At 35.9% G+C, this 18,794-nt stretch overlaps 1 protein-coding gene and 1 long non-coding RNA gene across 3 annotated transcripts; both read right to left on the bottom strand.

The window, feature by feature from the left end:
• Nucleotides 1-1,450: 1,450 nt before the first annotated feature.
• LOC130988393 (alpha/beta hydrolase domain-containing protein WAV2) lies at nucleotides 1,451-9,014 on the bottom strand. Of its 2 annotated transcripts, none has more exons than XM_057912218.1 (8): nucleotides 8,541-9,014; nucleotides 6,854-6,889; nucleotides 6,640-6,718; nucleotides 6,323-6,377; nucleotides 6,024-6,140; nucleotides 3,833-3,997; nucleotides 2,379-2,616; nucleotides 1,451-1,785 (listed from the first exon to the last, which is right to left on the bottom strand). In XM_057912218.1, the coding sequence occupies exons 1-8, from the start codon at nucleotides 8,776-8,778 to the stop codon at nucleotides 1,781-1,783; spliced, it is 933 nt and encodes a 310-aa protein (XP_057768201.1). In that variant the 5' UTR covers nucleotides 8,779-9,014; the 3' UTR covers nucleotides 1,451-1,780. The 2 variants fall into 2 exon arrangements, with proteins under 2 accessions (XP_057768201.1, XP_057768200.1); XM_057912217.1 differs by lacking the exon at nucleotides 1,451-1,785 and adding an exon at nucleotides 1,960-2,282 and having other exon boundaries at nucleotides 8,541-8,996.
• Nucleotides 9,015-12,823: 3,809 nt separating this feature from the next.
• On the bottom strand, nucleotides 12,824-14,263 carry LOC130988392 (uncharacterized). The gene is made up of 3 exons (XR_009090081.1): nucleotides 14,099-14,263; nucleotides 13,410-13,653; nucleotides 12,824-13,142 (listed from the first exon to the last, which is right to left on the bottom strand). It is a non-coding gene; the product is annotated as an uncharacterized LOC130988392 (long non-coding RNA).
• Nucleotides 14,264-18,794: the final 4,531 nt, after the last annotated feature.

Here is an 18,794-nt window from a genome sequence, read left to right as displayed (position 1 = left end):
ATTATACGCATAATTAGGGCGTAGGGGTGTATTGGATTGAGATTCTCTAAAATTTTAAAGGATTTCGAAAGTTAGGGTGTATTCAATTCAAACTTTTAAAAGTCCTTTAAAATTCAGAAGTATTCAATCCAGATTTTTTAAAGTCTTTTAAAATTCAGAGGTATTCAAATAAGATTTTTTAAAATCTTTTAAAATTAGGTGGTATTCAACATTTCATAAATTTTAATAATACATGGATTCTGATGGATTTATCAAAAATAATACAAAGGACGAAATCCGAACTTTAGACCTGAGATTTCGATGGATTCCTCTAAACTCCACACGAAGTCTATGAATTTCAAAAGTTCTTTAAAATTCATGAACTTTTTAAAGTCCTTTAAAAACCTACAAAATCTCAATCCAATACCCCCAAATCATTGTTGTCCAGACAATGAACACACTTTTTTTGGTGAATTTAAATTTTAAATATTGAAGAATGATGAATTCGAAATTTTTTATTATTATTTTAAATATTAGCTATTTTATTAGTGTACCACTTTTTTTGTTTTGTTTTTTTTTAATCCTAAAATGGTGTTTACTTTGAGAAAATATTTATTTAAAAATGAAGTAAAAATTCTTGAAACGAACATTTCAAGAAGACGAATCCATTCCTTATTATTATTATTATTATTATTATTATTATTATTATTATTATTATTATTATTATTATTATTATTATTATTATTATACTTTTCTCAGAGCAAATATCAAATAAATGCAAATTTTACTTTTCTTTTTCTAAAGACAAGAAAAAAAGTTTTATTTTTCAAGGGCAAGACATGAAAAGCAGTAGAAAAATTTAATGGTTTGGAAGTTAATTTCACTAGAACCATATAATCTGAAGTAGATTATGAATTTACGCTTGTGCATCGGATGTAATTGTAAAGATGAAGATCAGATTGTGATATGATAACATATCATGTTTAGTATTTATTCTTGTTTTTGTTCTTATCTTGTGGAAGAGATGAACACAAGTAGTGAAAAAGTTGGGGTGAGATCCAATTTCAAAGCCACAGTCTGATGAGCCTGAAACTAGTCTACGTCATACACCCACAGGCAGCCAGAAAAGCTAGTAGGTCCCCCAGTCTCACAAAGTTTAATTTTCTAAAACAAAATATCAATAGTAGTTTTATCAAACTCTCAAAAAAAATAGTAGTAGTTTTATCAAAAATATATTTTACACCTCACATCAGGAATGACAGAGCCTATCTTCATGTTAATATTGAATCCTATAGGTAATTGCAAAATTCGAGCCCTATAGGATAAGGTGTGAAAGCAGGAAGTAAGAAACCAACCATGTCCTAAATACTCGCAAACCAAACATCAAACATGAAAATACGTCCACCTGCCCACTAACTATATGTTCCAAAGCACTTCAGACCAAAGATAATCAGCAAGATTTAAGTCAATATGAAACAAAGTAATCCTCTTCATATTAAAATGCACTACGATTAGGTCCAAATGAGTCAACAATGAAGTCACCAATTCCAAATTACCTACAATATATTCTCCAATTCGTAATTCATACAAATACAATTATTCTTTATAGGAAATGGTGCAGTATAGCAGGGTCATCTCATATATACCAAAAAGCGTCCAACCTTTGTCTTGCAAAATTAGAAGCTCTGAAAGACGCGAATAGTAGCAGCCATCGTCAACCACAGTGCTTTTTGTTACTGCAAAATTTAGAAGTTGTTCGGTTCCCAGGATAAAACTCCACATCCCAGCACAAAACCTCGCATTAATCTGAAAGAAATGGAAAAATTGATAGAACAAAAACGATAAGGCAACAATTGGTAAGAAAAAATCCAACTCAGCAAGGCTTTGCCCCAATTGATAGCCATCTTATAATCTCAAAGCAACATAACAAGATATAGGAAATGAGAGATATACACAGGAGCAGACAAGAAAACACAGTCAGAGGCTAATTGCATGTCTAGTATGATTAGTATCAAAAGTCATGAGGAAAGCTTTACATAATTGGAGCCTGAAACAACAGAGTCAGATATTCTTCTTGTAAAAGGTGGAGTCAAAGGCTCAAAAATTAAAGAGTGGTAGCATGTTCAGTATTAGCAGATCACACCTTGCAGCTTCATAAATACAACTGATACAATAGAAATAGAATAAACAGACATTCGGGTGGATAAATGAAAAGGGCTCCATATCCACTCTAGCAAGTTATTTGCTAGATGAGTCATCATTTTTACTCTAAAGATGGTGCCTCAGCTTGAAGTTTGGGAAACCTAACATGGTAAGTTGAAGTCAAAATCTATCTATAGAGAGTATAGTGCAGCACACAGGTATTCAGGAGATTGGAGCAAAGCAAATCCAAAACTTACCCACTCTAGATGAGCCACTATCCTTCTTGTCTGCAACTGTTTTTTCCAAGAACTCCTGAATTGTTCTCCAATAGCGATCACCACCAGCCAACCATGTATCCATATGCATACCCGTAGGGAATTCTACAAATAAACACTGCTGATTACGTGCAGCTGCTTTAGCATATAGCATCTCCATGTGAGATGGGGGAACCATTTCATCTTGTAGTCCAGAAAGGAGAAGGATTGGTTGCTTGACCTGTGCAGTTTAAGAACATAAGATGTTAGTGAATAATTGTATCATGGTTAATACACAAACTCTCTTGCACAAATGATAAAATTAAATAATGTCGATAAAAACAGGAAAGGAATGATTGACAAGATGTTGCCTAGATAAATACAAATCAAAAGTTATAAATAATTATTTATATCTATAAAGGGGTTAGCCCACTGGCCACCAGGTCCTCACTTAAGTGAAGTGACCCGGGTTCGATCCCTCTTGGGAGCGAATTGGAGATTGGAGATATAAGGTGGATTTGGTGAATGGAGAGATAAGGTGGTTCTTAGAGTGGATGGGGAACTAACTACTAACATCTAACATGACTTTGCCCGATCAAAAAAAAAAAAAAAAAAAAAAAAAAAAAAAAAAAATCTATAAAGGGGTTATTGATACAAAGAACTAGTTACCTTCATCTACTTTCAATTTAGTCACTTACCTCTCTGTTCTTTTCATTTTGATCCCTCACCTAGGATTTAATTTCAGATACATCCTCTCCACAAAATGTATTGTTTAATTGCCAGAGAGCTGACGTGCATCCTGCTCATCTAGTTTTCTCGGATGATAACTTACCTTTATACTCTTATTCATTTTATCCGTCATCTTTTCTTATTATTTCAACCAGAAGAAAAGATGAGTGGCAAAAATGAAAATGAGCAGAAGGGTGACCATCCAAGAAATGGAAGCTAGGATGACAATTGCTGCCAACTAGTTTGCCAAGCAAGCTTACTGTCAACTAAAGAACACCTTTTGCAGAAGTGATTGATTTGAAAGTAAATCTAAAGGTCAGTAATCAAAACGGGTAAAAGAAAAAGAGAGTAACCCAAATGGCACAAGGTAAGCGATTATTTGTATCAATATACCTCCAAGACAGTGCACCTGAGTAACAGAATATTTGAAATAGAAGTATAGAACTATAGGAACGTGATTTTCCACACATGAAAAAAGAAACCAAAAGAAGTAATATCCTAATAGGGAGTGTACTTTACATTTTCAAATTTATGAAGTGTAGAATTGATCACTTATCTTTGATTCACTTGGTAGCAATTGAATTTGTTAGACTCATATTCAAACATCAAAAACTGAGCCTTTAAGCTTCAAGCCACATGGAGGTGATTGCCAGCATTATTTTGGCAAGACACACCCACACAAGTACAATAAGTGCAAAATAAGAGACTCCATTGACATGTAGCCTCACCTCTCCAATAACATCAATGGTGTTCCAGGGGGAACGAACAAGAAAATTAAGAACTTTGGGACCCTTGGAGCCACCTTTTCCAATAAACCACTTCAGAAATGGTAAGAGGACTCCAGCCATGTCCAAAATGGAAGTGAAAGTATTTTCCAGTATCAGTGCAGCTACCTGTGCAAGCAGAGAAAGCAAGGTCACTATGAGAAAGGGTGAGTACATTTCAGTTAATTCCAATAGGGGAGAATCAATATCACCTAAAAAAATATTGCAACTAAAATTAGACTCAGAGTGAAGCAAGCATGGAGTGCAAGACTACATCATATTGCTAAAACATGAAACATGAAAAGCAAATGCTAAACCGATAGCACCCTCTCACTGGAGGATTATACGGATATCAAAATTTGAGGAAAAATAAGTTCAACTGGGGAATTTACTAGTATATCTCTTTCTGGTCACAAGAGCAGTCTCTGGGAGATAAGTGCTTGGCCAACGATTAACCAATTTTGTTAGCCCAGCTACGGGTGCAGATAGTAATTTGAGTTTAACTTTTATATATCCACGATCGTAAGAGTTACTGAAAACCAAAATTGGGCTTTGTCAATTAGCTTCACCCTAAATAAGGGAAGTGTAGCACTTCTACCTCCTTCCTTTGTTCTTCTATACTTCGTTTGCCGTAATTGTTCTCCTTCAGAACTCTTACAATTTATCGGAATACATTCGCTGCAAATGCAACCATTTCATATATAAGGCTTGAACAAAGAAGATCACTTTTCTAAATTCATGGTCCCCATATGATATTCACATTCAGCAGCAAAATATCCTGCTTTAATATGTTCAAAATGGAGCAAGTAAAGGCTGGTTATGAATTAGAAACATTCAGTCTTTTCAGTAAAATCTAATACCAAGTTTCCACAATATAACTATATGGTGCCATGGAAAAAGAAACCTGCAGCAAACTAGCCTAAAGGGAAAGTCGGGGAAGGAAAACAATGACTGCATAACTTTGCTACACACATGAAATTTAACATAGCTACATGAAAAACATTAGAATGTCACAGTTAGAGTGTTGTTAGTTTGCATTTATATGCCAGTTCCCAGTTCCCAGATCTACAAAGATTTATCAGAAAATTTAGAACAAACTAGGAAATGACAAGTAAATGCAAATTATGAAGCAAATTGTTACGATATCCCACACGGGTTCAAAAAGTGTCGAATGGTATATAAGAGGGGTTCAACCCTTTACCTTTGATCGTGGTTTTGGGTTAAGTTAGGGATCCCTAACTTGTATGCACAACAATTTGGTCCGACATGCCTGATCTGGATGTTTACGAAAGAGGGCTACCTGGGGAGAGTGCCGCATGACTCCAGGGGCTCGAAGGCGACCTGCCTGTGTCGATCAAAGGCTCTCTACAGTTAGACCTGTCCATGTACGGCGGCCTTAATGGGGGATGGATTGTTACAATATCCCACATCAGTTTCACGTGAAAGTGTGGAATGGTATGTAAGAGGGGGTCAACCCTTTACCTTTGACCACTGTTCTGGGTTAAGTTAGGACTCCCTAAATTATATGCCTAACAATTTGGTCCGACTTGCCAGATCCAGATGTTTACAGGAGAGTGCCGCACGACTCCAGGGGCTCGAAGGCGACCTGGCTCGCTCCTTAGAGTGAGAGCAATCCGTGGACATCCGGTCTTAATGGGGGATGGATTGTTACGATATCCCACATCGGTTCCACATGTAAGTGTGAAATGGTATATAAAAGGGGGTCAACCCTTTACCTCTGACCGTGGTTTTGAGTTATGCCTCACACAAATGCTGCCAATACACAGTATTTCCTATTAAGCATTCACATTAATTGATGTCTATTGACCCATATTATCACCACTGCATAAAATAGTTGTGCCACTTTCTACTCCATTAGCATGATTTTAACAGCTGTATCATTTATAAGTACAATGATAAAGATCATAGAAAGGGTTGCTACTATAACGGTCAAAAGAATAAAATATGTCAGTTAGATATATCTGTTGATCAGTAAGATCAGTTAAGCAGCATGCATACGCAGAAGGTTATGCACAAAATGGCACCAGCATTCAAACTTAAGAAAGGTTTTCTCTTGTTATAAAAAATCACTCATGAGGGAGAGAAGAGATAAAAGTAAGCAACATAAAAAAGAGGAAGGGTTCTCAGCCTGTACCTTGTCTGGATTATTCCTGACTAGCACAGTTCCAACAGCTCCCCCAAGAGACCTTCCAAAGACCACAATTCTGGAAGTGTCAATATCTACTCTTTGAATCAGATGGTCCAAAGCAGCCTGTTTAGTTGGAAAATAGATTGAATTAGCATAAGGTGCATCCAATCCCGTATCACACCCGGGAAAAAATAAAATATAAAAAACACTACAGGAAAACAATAATCCTCCTCCTCTAGGTAAAGACATACAGATTTGACTGCAAGACTTTTTTTATATGAAAGATCAGGAGAAAGAAGGCAAACCTGAGCATCCTTAGTGATACCATGTTGTGAAGGGAACCCTTCACTAGCTCCATAACTGAAAATTTTGAGGCAGAATGAGTTTATTCATTTAGATAAGCCAGCACATACTAAATGTACCAAGAATACCATCAAAAGAGGATGGGAAAGAGGACAGCAACAGAAAAGAAAGAGGTAAACTACAAGAGGATGAAGCATTTTCAGAAGAAGATGATACGTGTATTTAATAGCTAGGAGTTCAAAACAGATGCAAGTTGATACATACATAAAAAGGACAACAAATTCTGGCTGTAATCTGCGTTCTTAAAAAAGCTGCTCACCCTCTATATGAAAGCATAAAAACATTGCATTGCAACCGCTGTAGCATAATCCGAACCATTTCAAGACGATGAGCAATATCTGTAATTAATTAGTCAAGGCCCAACAACATATGCGCAAATTCCTTCCTGAATAAGAAACATTGGGAGCCACCTCTACACATGAGACATTGTTATATAATCAGTAGCCACAAAAAAAGAACAATGAAAAAGATACTGCCAGCATTTTCCTGGAAGAATAGAATAGTTGGACCTGAAAATGTCATGGAAACATGTCTTCGCGTTAGCAAGTCCAATCAGTGTTTAAAAAAAAAGGTAAACAAGAAAAGAGAAGGCCAGAAATAAGGACGCACAGAAGAGTGGAGTAGTAATCTTTCCATAGATGTATCTATTTGTAGACACACTCTTCTTAGCTACAGTTGCACCATCAAATATATGCTCTCTTTCTGTCCTTTTTATATTTTACTTTAACTGAACGCACTAAGGGAAATAGAGAGATGTATATATGGTCTTATGATTTCATTGTATTCCAAATTTGTGAAACTAACTATAGAACACCAAGAGAAAGCTGATTTCAAAATAATTGTCCATCAGTCTCCATTCAACAACACAAATATTCATATTTTATAATGATTTTTTATATACTTATATACCACCAGTTTATAACTACCACACAGATAAGTCTATCAGTTTAGACTAATATTGATTAAGTTAGTGATATGTTGCTCACATTCTAGCAGCACTTATAATGATAACATAAATTCTAGACTAAACTACTATTAGTATCTTAATCATATTGGCACTGAGACAAAATTACCATATTCAAATCAAAATAAAACCTACATGTCAAAGAAACTAACCAGCCCCCATCAGCCAAATGAAAAAATGAAACAAAATCACTCAAAGTCTAATTATTTATGCATACTCTGTATATATGTTACTCCATCAAGACATTAACGTCCATGAAATGAACTTAACCACAAGTTTCCAAATCTTCCGAGATTGCAAACATTTATATCCCAAACGATATCAACTAAAAATATTTTCAGAATAGACTAGGGTGTTTGGCTGAGCTTATAAGCTCCTCAAAACTGCTTATAAGCTGTTTAGGAGCTTATAAGCTCCTTCAAAGTGTTTGGCAAAATAAGTTCCTAAACAGCTTATAAGCTCCAAAAATAAGCTCCAAGAGCTTATAAGCTCCCCAAAAAATAAGTTCCTCTACCCCAACTTATTTTTTTATAATCTCATATGCAACTATCATTTTACAAATATTTTTTAACTATAATTTATTATCTTCATCATATATCATGTAAGTTCATTTTTCTTCGATTTTCTCTCTCTAAAAAAATATTTTCTCTCTCTAGCAAAAAAAATCTCTCTTTAGCTTATAAGCTCAATTATCCAAACACTTTGAAAACTTATAAGCTCTTAAAAATTGCATCTTATAAGCTCTTGAAACATCTTATAAGCTCAAAGAGCTTATAAGCTCTTTAAAATAAGCTTAGCCAAACACCCTCTTAACTACAACTTTTGCAGCAGTTCTACAGCAGCATTTTCATATTTCCTGCCCCAGTTCTATTATTTCTTATAATTCATTTCGCATAAACCCATACCTTCGCTCACAATAATTAAATTATATAGCCTCGACTCCAAGTTTCAAACTCCAAGCCTCTACTTCTAATAAAAAATCAGTAGGCAGGAACTTAATTCCACAAGATCACCTCATAACACAAGCCAAAGTATATTCTGGAAACTTCTTCTACACACTTTACCACAAAACCCTAAAAATCTATTGTCGAATCATCAGAAAAAATTAGATTCGCTATAATTGAACTTAAATCGCGACTCCAAGCAACCGAAACACAGTAAAGCATACACAGAAATCCAAAAACAAAGACACAAACCTTTACAATCGGGGGCGAGCTTGATGAACCAAGCATGGAGACGGACGCCGTCAGATGACGTGAGCCAGACATCCTCGTATAGGAGGCGGAGGCGGGCAGGGGTGATGGGGTAGGATTTAGTGAGGCCGGGCAGCACAGGCACGTAGACGAGCTTCTCCTGGAAAGCCACGAGCAATGCCATGCCGGCCACCACGATTCCGCCAACTCCATAGAGCAACGCGCTCACGAACGACACCATGGATTGACGCACGGCTTTGCCCCCTTGATTTCTCTCTCTACTTTATCTCTCTAAATAAGATTGAGTGTGTTCGTGGGTGTATCTGAGTGCGTAGCATGGATCGTCGATCGATGTGCAGAGGGAATTGAATTTTGCTTGTTGATGTGTGAGAGAGAAAATAATGGTGGGGCTTTACGATTTTCCCTTGTGTTTTATCATTTCTGGGTTCAGAACTAAAATGATCAAACGGCGGCGTTTCGACAAATGAATGTGAGTGGAGAAAAAGTGCAACAGCCCTGAGAAACTTCTCGGGGGGTCACTCATCCCGAAATTGCTCCAAGCTAAGCACACGCTTAATCTTGGAGTTTCTTTCGTATAGGCACCCGAAAAGAAGATGCATCTTGTTGATATGAGTAGCACCTATCAAATTACTTAAGCTCTCCTCGAATATGCAGTCCCATACCTGCATATTCTTGGAATCCCTCTCGTTCGGGTGTGTTTCGGTTCATCCCTGCGCCCCTCCGCTTGGAAGTCTTAACCGGAGCCGCTCCTTGTCCGTGCCTCTTTTGCACCGGCGATCACTCCGCACTTCGTCCCCGGACATCACAAAAAGACCCACATTTTATTAAAGTCAAAGCAAAAAAAATATGAATTGAGTGGGGAAAATGTACTTTTGTGATTAGAATATGAATAAATACTTGAATTGAGTGGGGAAAGTGTACTTTTGTGATTAGAATATGAATAAATACTTATTAAAAATAGATAGGTCTTGAATTGATGGACGGACCAAAAAGACAAGTAGGCCTTGAATTAGTGGACGAATGAAATATTTTTTTTTATAACTCCTCTTCGAATGCTTTACCCCTTTTAAGGCGTGTATGGTATATAAATTGAAACGTGAGATTATAAATAAAATCTAGATAAATAATAATCCGTATGAATTAATTGAGATTGTATTATTTATAGGTGTTTAGTACATAAGTAAGATATAATACAAAGAGTAAATATTTTTATTTGATAAAAACATACCACTACAGATTAAATAAATAAATTACAATTTTAATTTTATATGAATAAATAAATTTAATATAATATATTTATTTATTTATATATTGAATCTCAACCTCGCCCCCTCCCCCTCCCCCGTCCCCAGCTAGCTTGAAATCTGAACAGTCATTTCGTAGGTTGGCTATGGATTTATTGCTTTCCTAGTTTTTTGGTTTTAGATATATTTTATTAAGATTGAAGATTTCACCTATTCATTCTGATTTTTTTTTGTTTTATTAATTTTTTTATTTCAATTACTTTCTTTTAATTGTGTCTTTGATTTATTTTGTTATGTCTCACTAGTTTATTTTCCAATTCTAGGATCTTCTTGTAGTTGATTAAATATATGTGATTGATTTATTAATATTATATTGTCTTTCAGTTTCTGATTCATAATTTTCGGTGCCTCATTTTTTGTGAATTGTTTGATTAATAATTTGTGTGTTTGGTTATTAAGTTTGAGACCTAGTAGAGATAATTGTTTAATCGATTTAAGAATGTGTGATATGATTTTTTAACCTTCAGACCTAGCGGAGATATGTGAATCATAAGGAGCTATTCTTATGCACTTTTGGAAATTAGTAGATTTTCTTGAGACCAAGCGGAGATAGAGAATTTAATAATCAACTATAATAAATTGTTCTAGTGAAAGTGTATTATTTATGTGATCTCATTGTGATAAGACTGGATTGAATTGTAATTTGTATTAATAGATTAATTGTGTAGATTTTATTAATGAAATTGCATTTTATAGGATCAATATTTTTATTCTTGAATTTTATTATCTGATTTAATTTATTTTGCATTAGTTTAGTGTAGTTTTTAGATATTCATCATATTTTTGTTCTTTTGTCTGATATTGAATAAGTATTTATTATGATTATTTATTGTGTTTTCGTTTGTCAAACCAGTGAATAGGATACTCTGCTTGTTGTTTTTGCTATAATTATACTATATATGTGAGTTGCAGTTTCTATTGCTAGTAAAATAGTGATCAGGCCTCCTCCACTAACCCCCAAAAACAGAACCACCAGACCCTCACCCTCCCCACAAAAAAAAAACCGTCTTCTTCCATGAGTCCCCAAATTAGACGATGCCCCTTAACTATATCTTCCTCCATAACACACCCCAAATCGTCCCATCTTCTTCCTCTAATTCTTGTCGCTGACTACCTATCCCTCCACCCAAATTCAATCTTCTTTCATCAGTTCTTCTAGCTGGCCACCCACTTTTCTCCCTAAACTCATCTTTTTCTAATTGCATAACACTCCACATTCTTGCATCTTGATTCTTACATAACACCAATGCCAAAAAACAAAAATAAAAAAATATCTCGTCGTCGTCGCCTTTCTCATCTCACCAACGACACATTTGCGCTAGTGGTAAAGGCGTTATACCTTGCGCACACCGCGCCACACCGGGGTGCTGCTATTGCTTGTTGAAGGCTCAACATCGATAACGAACACGACGAGACTGAGAGATTGAAGAAGAGGGTATTATTGTCTTGTGCCCATCTAATATGTACTACTGTTTAAAGGGGCTGAGATATCTGATGGTAGGTGTGAGATAAGTAGGCTGAAGGGAATAGTGTATTAGCACTGTGCCAACAATTTATGACAGGCTGCCAAAATAAGTAATATGGGGTACCAAACAAGGTATAAGCCAAGATTATTTGTCTATCTTGGCTTATCACTCCTACCAAACACTACTTTACTATTTTAGTTTGTTTTTCAAACTTTTATCTCCTTTTATTTTAGTAAATATTATTTCCTACTTCATTAAGTGAGATCCTTATTCCATCCTAATCACTTTAATATTATAATAAAAATGAAACTCTTATTCCATTCACATCACACTTAGTAATTTTGTCAAAACTTGTGTCATTCTCAAAGATGTAAAGAATTGGGGGATTATATTGAGATTCGTATGTTATTTTATAATCTATCCATCAATAAATATCTTTTGTTTAATTCATAAATGAGAAATGTAAAACGAATGGTGAAGATCAATGAAAAATCACCTGATGACAAAATTCTCAAAAAATATCGGAAGAATGATGAAGAACACGTAAAGGGAATTAATTGCTCGAATTATTGCACGTGCGTTTACAATACACAGTGATTCGCTATTTATAGGTGTTACATGATAAGGGCATTGTAGTCTTTTCCGACAGGCTCACGTACTCTGCATGGAGTCAAGAGTATGACGGCGGTAAGCTCAACAGTCTATCGCTTTCAATTAACAATTTGTCTTTGTTCCATGGCTAGATGATGATATATGAAGTATACTATCCTCCCGTGTAGAGATTAGAGATATCGGTTTAATAATTTGTCCTAAGTACTTGGCATCGTGGGATATCATTTCCCGCGATAGACATACTCAGCCATGTAAGGTAGTATTCTATGCGGTGGACATTTCCAGCCTTATGAGGTATCACTTTTCTGGCGAGTGAGTCTTACACCCTTGTATCTATATTTTCAGCAGATCATCATTCTCTTCTTGTATTGTGATACACACGTGCCATAATCAAAGTTGATGACATACTTCACTCCTCATCATCTTTCTATTTTCTTAGTGTTGTCCATGGCTAATCGAAATCGGGTGAACCGATCTGTGGCCAACGGTCCGGGCCCCAAACCGTTGACCACGAATCATAATCGGATCTATGAAACACCTGGTCCGGTTAAGAGCCAGAGTTTTTTTAACCAAAAATCAACATTTATCCACCGAACCGAACCGCCGATTTGGTAGGATGGCAGGGTGGCAATAGTTTTTTTAGAATTAGTAATTTGTCTTAGTAGTTTAGAAACATTAGTGTAGTAAAATTGTTTAGTAAGTTTAGTTTACTTAGGGCTAGTTTGGTTTCCATGTCAGAATTAACTTAAGTTAATTAAACTTGAGATAATTATTATGGCTCTATTAGATTAGTATTATATTTTATGTGTTTGATATCTAAGATTAAAAACCTATATAGCACAAATGCATTGTTTGGTATCATTGTTTAACTTCAAGTCTAAGATACAATTTTACAAAAGTAACCTTGATAAAATCAAAAAATTACAACCCATCCTCCCACTTATCAAATCTTAACACAAATGAGAAGTAAAAGGAAAGGACTAGGCTTTTGCCTTTTTATGAATTTCTCCATCTTCCTCAAACTATGGCTCTAGTCTCTGGCTGATCCCATTTTCAAGAGGCAAAATTTCCTGGAACGGACCTGAAATGAACTCCTCAAGGTATTTTATAATGCTCATTTTACAAGTCAGCTCGTCTCTCAAAACCATCAAGGCAAGAATCAAGATTTTGGACTCCACTAAATGGATCACCAATTCATACATCTATAAAGATAAGATATGTAAATGAGCTCCTTAAAACCTGAATTTTGACCACAAGAAATCTCATAAAACAGTTCACTACATATCAGTTGTGCTTACAAATGGCACAGGAGAAGTCTACAAATCAAGATGACATAAGGGCAGCAAAATAAACACCTACATGCAGACACACACACACAATCTAACACATGAATTTAAAATGCCTACAACAACATGAATTTAAAATGACTAGAGCAAGATTAAGACACACATGCAGCACCGCAAGATAACCTTCTACATGAATCCGTTCTTCCACCATTTGCTAGGGCTAGACGATGCACAAGAGCTAGAGTTTGCCGCTTTCCGCCCATTTGAATCTTTCTCTTTTGGCTTCACCGGGAAAGCAGTTTTACCAGTGGAAGTGTTTCGTCGCCTTTATCGTTTGTCGACTCAACATCTAGCAGTTGACACATATCATTGAACAATCTCCGATGTCATTCTCTATATAATTTTGTCTGATTTAGTTTCAGTAGCTCTGCCATGGGAATATTGAAAAGGCTCCATTTAAAAGATTCTATTTATTTTCAGTAGCTCTGCCATGGTAATATTTGAAAGGCTCCATTTAAAAGACTCGTAGCTACATTGATAGGATCATCAAAATGGAAAGTAAAATAATACTCTTAGCTACAACAAGCAATGCCAATAATAACAGATAATTCTCATGTAATACATTTTCTCACACCCAAATGCTCATTAAACTTCACTCATAAATAAAATCCAAAAATATAAAAAATTGGGCAAACCAATATATAATGGACGAAAATTTTTAAAAAGCGGCTCGAGCAATGCCAATAATAGCAAGAATATCACATGCAATTTTAAAAAGCAGCTTAAATCAACATGTAATGGATGAAAAATTATAGCCCACAATCAAAGTATAAGATATAGAATGAAGGATAAAAAAAAACGGATCTTGTTACCTATTAAACCATTCCTTTCAGCGCATAATCCTGAATCGTGAGAGGGGTGCAACAATTTGAGAATCGAAGCTTGTAGATTGATCAATGGTTTCGTCGACTGTAGAAAAGAAGGAATGGAGAATCGCAAAGGGTTTTTGGTAAGATAAATTGTCCTAAAAGCTACAGGATAATATGAACGGGCTGCAAATTAGTGAAGGGCCTTGGAATTTTTAATAAAAGATATCAAACAGTATGATGAGCCTAGATTAATAATCTATCTAGGACTAAATTAGGCAACCAAACTAGGCTTTATTCAATATTGTAATTTAAATTTTGAAGATTTTAATTTATATTGTCACTCAAAGTGCGGAGTTGGGACCTCGGGAGAGAAGGTTGGTGAGGGTCATACTTGGTGTTGGGAACCTTGTGGAATATCCTAACCCTTGTTTTGATAATACCAAAATTCATAGGACTTATATGTAATAGACTAGAATCGTTCAGAACTCAAGTGTTAGAGTTCGTTTCTAGTTTAGTTGCGGTGTCGAAGACTGAAGACTGAAGACTGAAGAACGAAGACTGAAGACTGAAGACTGCAGATACCAATTGAAGTATCAGTTGAAGACTGATTATTTAATGCGCACAAAGGACTGATACTAAAGTCAAGTATCAGTTGAACATTCCTCCTAGGACTGATCTTCCAACGTTCAGAGGAAGCAACGTACGCACAAGTACAACCGCATTAAATGCAGAGATCTCAGAATATCTTATCTCTGCAGAGGTCATTCCTATCTGGTGGTTACTTTTCAGAGATGTCACATCTCCTGTCCATCAAAGAGAGTCGTTTCCACACAGATAAGGAACCTCGAAGATTGAAGCCTCAGCCCAAATTCGAATTGCTCTCCAACGGAAGAAATCTTGAGGACGATTTACGCCAACGGATCTATTCAAGAGTTCTCCTACAAATAGCGCTCGAGGATCACTTCAACCTTCACCGATTCAACGACATAAGCTGAAGCTCTGCCAAAATTGCTACTCAGCCTAAAGCTTAACCGTCCCAAAGCTTGAATCGAAGAAGAGAATTCCAAAGCCAAAATCAGTCACTGCTGATTACATACATTCTCTTAGACCCTAGGCATATATTTGTTTACCCAGAAGCCAAAGGTCAAACTTGCTTCAAAGAACTTGTTCTTTGTAAGTATAGTTGGCACTCGTTCAAACCTCATCCCCATAAGAGTGTTTGAGTGGTTCGGAGTTCAGGAAGGTACTCTGAACTCTGAGTGAAAAGTCTGAGCACGAGGTGTGCTTAGCAGGGAAATCCTACGCGAGGTGTGTGGGTGCTGAAGAAGGGTTTTCTTCAATTTACGGTTGTGTGCACCAGGCAAGTACACGGGTACGGTTTGCAGTGCACCAGTGAAGCACTTGCGGAGTGGATTGTTGGTCTGATCAACCAACCGTGGATGTAGGAAAGGGTTTTTCCGAACCACGTAAAAGTCTCTGTGTTATTTACAGCTTTCAGTTTTACATTCTTACTTGTGCTATTTCAATTGATAAAACTGAACACTGAATAACAGCAAAGAGAAACCTTAATCCAACAACCTGCTCCACCGAGGCTATTACGAAACTAAGTTTAATTTCCGCTGCGTATGATATCAATCTGACTGAACTATTCTCTGATAGTAAGGAAGAGTGATATCATCTCTATCTTTGCAAACACGACTGAAGCCTTAACTTGGATCAGTTAAGTTCCAGCAACTTAACTGATAACTTTTAACTGAAGAGCTTTCAGTATCAGTCGTCAACCCTGTTGGTCAAAACGATTTCGGTAAAACATGAGTCTTGTTTGCATGCAAAGTTTCGGTTGAATCTCTGACTGAGATCCCTCTGATTGAGGTCGGTAGATTATTGTAAAAATAGCCTATAGGTGTATTCCCCCCCCATACACCTATTCGAGACCCTCAGGACCTAACACTTGGAGACTATCGGATATGACTACTACCTAAGGAGAAGTGAAGTACTGCCTTGTGACATTCGGACCAAGTGACTACAATGGACTCAACCATCCTAAGTGTGAAGTGTAATCTCTTGAAACACCCCAATGTCTTTGGGCCACGCCTTGAGTTTACACGGATCATGGGTGGATCTTTAGTATGCCTATGACCGAAATAAATATTGACAATTGTTATGACCTAACCTAAAACCTTACCCTTGTTATTTTTTATCTTCGTTTAAGTTTCTTTGCGCAGGTTATACAAATTGAGACTTGTGACACCTCAGTTTGTTTTCGGAGAACAAAAGTGGTTCATCACTCCCTGTGGGATTCGACCCTATACTTGCTACTAAGACTGATCTTTGGTTGTGAGCATATAAGAGTGATTTGTCCGTCTAGGGCAAACACGAGTATTTTGATCGTACCGTACGACGAGTGCGTGTCAACAAGCTTGCTTGACGTGACCAAAATAGTGGAGGGAAATTTTCAACTAATTCAAAATTACCCTTACTTAACACACCATAAATACAATCATTTAAAGGCATAAATGCAATCTGCATTCTAAGCTTCTCTCACTTTAAACAACATAAATGCAAGAGAAGCTACAATGGCTGAACAGAGAAAGGAAAATTAATCAACACTAGAGCGTAATAACGTCACTTAGTTTCTTGTTCAAAAAAGCTGCAACGGAAAGCTAAATCATGGAGCTCCAAAAGAGGCTTCTACATCTTTTGGTATCACCAGAAAATCGGTCTACAAGATTAGGGTTGAGCAAAACCAAACCGGAACCGCCAAACCCAACCGAACCGAACCAAACCGGGCGGTTTGGTTCGGTTTATGTAGAGAAAACGGTTCGGTTTGGTTTGAAAATTTTCAAACCGCCAGAAAACGGTTCGGGTTCGATTTGAGAAAAACGGTTTGGTTTATAAACCGAACCCGCCCGATTTAAATATAATTAATAAATATTTATTTTTAATTAATTAATTAATAAATATTTAAAAATTAAATTTAGAATTTTACACTTTACATTAAATTCAAAAGTACATAAGATTTTTATTCTGTGCTTGTTCTTTAATTTTTACAAACTCTTGATTGTAGAAGTAAATGGATTTATCTAGATGTGGTAATTTTTACTTATTCATAGTACTTTAATTTTTGCTTATAGCTTTTTTTTTAAAAAAAAAAAACGGTTTTGGCCAAACCGAACCGAAAATTTACGGTTCGGTTTGGTTCGGTTTTGACCAGTCAAACGGTTTGGTTTGGTTTGAAATTTTTTAGGCGGTTTGGGTTTCGGGTTGGGTATTTCAGTTCGGTTTCAACCCAACCCGCCCGAATGCTCACCCCTATACAAGATCTGGAAAGTTGCAAAGGAGCATCTAGTCTCTGGAAACCCTGTCATATTGCTGCCAAGAAAATAAGGTAATCAACACAATGATAGAATGAAACTTGATGTAGAAAAAGTTAGAAACCTTTATGTGCTTCAAAGGTCTACAGTAAGAAAGATGACGGTGCATCTTAGTGTAGCAAAAGCCAAGTTGGCAGTTGGATAAAGCAAAGGCAGATAAGGGCACACACAAGTGCAATAAAGCCAACACTTGCTTAGGTGAACAAGCTTGCCAGGCTACGTTGGAGTTTGAGTCATTTGAGTCCAGATATATCAAATGAAAAGCTGAATTTCATAGGAATGCACAACACAATTCACATAGACAAAAAATAGTTTTATATCACAAAGTGCTCAGATAGGTGCTATCTTCTTCCAGATCATGTAAATCGAAAAGATTCATCACTTTAGTGATGTTCATGTGCGATGTGACCAGACCACTATATTCAAGTGATGGGAATCTCATATTCGACGGAAAAATTAGAATATTTCCATTCACTACTTTGGAGCCAGCAAAAAGAAATTCAAAGAACAGATTAAATGGCTCATTGGAGACCAAACCAATTCAAGCTATCACGAAGTCAGTCATAAAGGACTATATCATCAAACAAGTAGCAATATTCTGTTTTCTATGAACTACTATCAGACAAAATTTATGTCATCACTTAGTTTATTCTATTTAAACTCCCAGATTATACCTGCCATTAAAGCTAAATGGCCTTCCTGTGCAAGCAAACACATTATCATTCAACAAGAAAATGCAAAACCTCATGTTGATCCAAATGATGAGGATTTCAAAGCAGCTGCTACTAGAAAAACGCTCATAGATAACGGATTTTATCCGTTATCTATGAGCAAAAAAACCGTTGTGTATAGTGGTGTTATCTATTATAGGTGTCATACACAACGGTTTAAAAACCGTTATCTATGAAGGGAAAAGATAACAGTACAACCACACATACATCACGGTTATAAAACCGTTATCTATATTGATTATACATAACGGTTTTCGACTGTTATGTATTATAATTTATCCGTTATCTATTCCATAATATATATTTTTTCATATTATAGTTAACAGTTTTTTATACTTTTTATAACGGTTTAAACCGTTATCTTTGTAAGAAAAAGATAACGGTTTTCGACTGTTATGTATAATAATTTATCCGTTATCTATTCCATAATATATATTTTTTCATATTATAGTTAACAGTTTTTTATACTTTTTATAACGGTTTAAACCGTTATCTTTGTAAGAAAAAGATAACGGTTTTAGACTGTTATGTATTAGAATTAATCTGTTATGTATTATATAATATTTCTTTTTTCTCATAACATAGTTAACAGTT

This window comes from Salvia miltiorrhiza, chromosome 6, assembly GCF_028751815.1.
Source record: "Salvia miltiorrhiza cultivar Shanhuang (shh) chromosome 6, IMPLAD_Smil_shh, whole genome shotgun sequence".
Classification (NCBI taxonomy): Eukaryota; Viridiplantae; Streptophyta; class Magnoliopsida; order Lamiales; family Lamiaceae; genus Salvia; species Salvia miltiorrhiza.
The sequence above is the reverse complement of the archived record's forward strand: the minus strand, read 5'-3'. Positions and strand labels throughout refer to the sequence as shown.